The sequence below is a fragment of the Chanos chanos genome, chromosome 15, assembly GCF_902362185.1.
Source record: "Chanos chanos chromosome 15, fChaCha1.1, whole genome shotgun sequence".
NCBI lineage: Eukaryota > Metazoa > Chordata > Actinopteri > Gonorynchiformes > Chanidae > Chanos > Chanos chanos.
The window spans coordinates 18,222,575-18,225,737 of record NC_044509.1 but is presented as its reverse complement, the minus strand read 5'-3'; the positions used below and the strand labels follow the sequence as shown (position 1 = coordinate 18,225,737).

The 3,163-nt window shown below is 42.7% G+C and overlaps 1 protein-coding gene across 3 annotated transcripts in view; it reads left to right on the top strand.

The window, feature by feature from the left end:
• Nucleotides 1–357: 357 nt before the first annotated feature.
• Nucleotides 358–3,163, top strand: part of arhgef9a (Cdc42 guanine nucleotide exchange factor (GEF) 9a) — a 16,184-nt gene continuing 13,378 nt past the window's right edge. For all 3 annotated transcript variants that reach the window (XM_030792760.1, XM_030792759.1, XM_030792761.1), the window contains exon 1: nucleotides 358–498. In XM_030792760.1, coding sequence (XP_030648620.1) covers nucleotides 373–498 — 126 coding nt within the window. In that variant the 5' untranslated portion in view covers nucleotides 358–372. The remainder of the gene's footprint in view (nucleotides 499–3,163) is intronic.

Below are 3,163 nucleotides of genomic sequence, written 5' to 3'. Positions count from 1 at the left end.
CTCTCTCTCTCTGTCTCTCTCTGTCTCTCTCTCTCTCCCCATGTCTCTCTCTGTCTCTCTCTCTCTCCCCATGTCTCTCTCTCTCTCTCTCTCTCTCCCCATCTCTCTGTCTCTCTCTCTCCCCATGTCTCTCTCTCTGTCTCTCTCTCTCCCCATCTCTCTGTCTCTCTCTCTCTGTCTCTCTCTCTCTCTCTCTCTGTCTCTCTCTCTCTCTCTGTCTCTCTCTGTCTCTCCCCATCTCTCTCTCTGTCTCTCTCTCTGTCTCTCTCTCTCTGTCTCTCTCTCTCTCTCTGTCTCTCTCTCTCTCTCTCTCTGTAGTTGATCAGTGGGGGCTCCGTCGTTAGCGCAGAGGCAGTGTGGGATCATGTGACCATGGCAGACCGCGAACTGGCCTTTAAAGCTGGTGATGTCATCAAAGTTCTGGATGCTTCCAACAAGGACTGGTGGTGGGGCCAGATCGACGATGAGGAGGGCTGGTTTCCCGCCAGCTTTGTCAGGGTGAGAATCTGTTAACTCATCTCACACACACACACACACACACTCACTCCCCATGTTAGCTAATATCGTGTGGTCTGAGTGTATGGTGGAAATGTTCATAATTTTACTGTTTCTCTAAGGTGGACCCACAACTTCCCCAGACTCAGACCAAACAGGTTTTTTATATCAACCCTATCGCAGCTCCACGCTTCACAAACAACACGGCCAAGGTGCGTCTCCAACGTTTAACGGCCACAAATGCATCCCAGCGCTTTGGCATCGTGGCTATGCAGTGTTCTCCACGTGCTCTTGCTTTGTTGTTAAGACGACCACTACCAAGCTGCTTTGCTACCATACCAACCTGTTGCCATGCCGACCACTGTGTCCAAGGCCAATCATTTTGCTCCATGAGAAAATGGTGTTTTTCTCTGTTTTGGTCTTAGACAAACTCAGACTGTAGGATTTTCAATGACATATGGATAATACATTGGAATGCAATCAGGCAAAAAAGTTAAGTAGGGGTAAAGAGAGTTGAACAAAGTTTAAATAGGGTTAAACAGAGGATGAAGGGTTTAACAACTTAAACAGAGTCCAGCAAAGTGAAACAGGATGAAACAGAGTTAAACAGGGTCACACAGGGTTAAACGGAACTTAAACAGGGTCACACAGAGTTAAACAGAGCCTAAACATGCTTAAACAGGCTTAAACAGAGTTAAACAGGCTTAAACAGGGTTAAACAGGCTTAAACAGAGTTAAACAGACTTAAACAGAGTTAAACAGGCTTAAACAGAGTTAAACAGGCTTAAACAGGGTTAAACAGGCTTAAACAGAGTTAAACAGACTTAAACAGAGTTAAACAGGCTTAAACAGAGTTAAACAGACTTAAACAGAGTTAAAGAGGGTTAAACAGAGTTAAACAGGGTTAAAGAGGGTTAAACAGAGTTAAACAGGGTTAAACAGACTTAAACAGGGTTAAACAGGCTTAAACAGAGTTAAACAGACTTAAACAGAGTTAAACAGGGTTAAACAGAGTTAAACAGGCTTTAACAGAGTTAAACAGGGTTAAACAGGCTTAAACAGAGTTAAACAGACTTAAACAGAGTTCGACAGGCTTAAACAGAGTTCAACAGGGCAAAACAGGCTTAAACAGAGTTAAACAGACTTAAACAGGGTTAAACAGACTTAAACAGAGTTAAACAGAGTTAAACAGAGTTAAACAGGGTTAAACAGGGTTAAACAGAGTTAAACAGGGTTAAACAGAGTTAAACATGCTTAAACAGAGTTAAACAGGGTTAAACAGGGTTAAACAGACTTAAACAGGGTTAAACAGGGTTAAACAGAGTTAAACAGACTTAAACAGAGTTAAACATGCTTAAACAGAGTTAAACAGGGTTAAACAGGGTTAAACAGGCTTAAACAGAGTTAAACAGAGTTAAACAGAGTTAAACAGGCTTAAACAGAGTTCAACAGGGTAAAACAGGCTTAAACAGAGTTAAACAGACTTAAACAGGGTTAAAGAGGGTTAAACAGAGTTAAACTACATTTTACACATTATAGATCTGATCAATTAACAACCAAAACAGAAAAAGCACAGCTCTCCCAGATAAGGTGTCGTTTTGAGTGTAAATAAACATACTTCACACAGATACACACAATGTAATGCCAGAGCTGCAATGGGAGGAGGAAAAGCACAGTTAACATTTAAGAGCCTCTGATCTCCTCTCAGACAGGGAAATCAGAGGAGTCCTGTTCTCAGGGAACGAAGGAGAGAAAGAGAAAGGGAGGATGAAATAGACTTGGAGGTCTCCGTCTGTCTCTTTTTATCTGGAACAATCGTTCCGGCTCTATCATTCCAGTTCTATCATTCCAAATTTGCTGGAATGATAGCCTACCTGGCTGACTACTGAATCAGGGACAGGTAGCTTTTGTCACTATCAGCTTGTGCTCTATGCCAACAAATTCTCTCCTCACGGACCCAGAGAGAGTTTCTCCTCACGGACCCAGAGAGAGTCTCTCCTCATGGACCCAGAGAGAGTTTCTCCTCACGGACCCAGAGAGAGTCTCTCCTCATGGACCCGGAGAGAGTCTCTCCTCACGGACCCAGAGAGAGTTTCTCCTCATGGACCCGGAGAGAGTCTCTCCTCACGGACCCAGAGAGAGTTTCTCCTCATGGACCCAGAGAGAGTCTCTCCTCACGGACCCAGAGATTTTCTTGGGACAATAAAACGCTGGCCACTCATGTACACTGGACTTTCCACATATCTTTAGGACAATTTCCACTTTCCACCTTTTTGCCTTCAGCCTGTTTGTTTATACAAATCGCTATCATCATCATCACCATCATCAACAGCCAAAACAACAACAGCAATAATAATAATAATAATAATAATAATAATAATAATAATAATAATAATAATAATAATTCCTGTATATGAGAACCTGGACCTTTGCTAACAGTGTGTCAGTGAGAGCAGATTAGAATGGTCAGATTAACACTGATGCAGTTTGAGTCCAGTTCAGTGCCCATTAACTTAAGCTTTACATTTTAAACAGATTCATAAACAAATCTCTCCTCCCTCCATAAAGCACAGAGAACAGCACAGAGAACAGCCCTGCAGTGGAAGCACAACCTATTCCACCTGACAGGGTTTAAACTCGAAGAATTCTCTCTCTCCCTCCCCCTTTC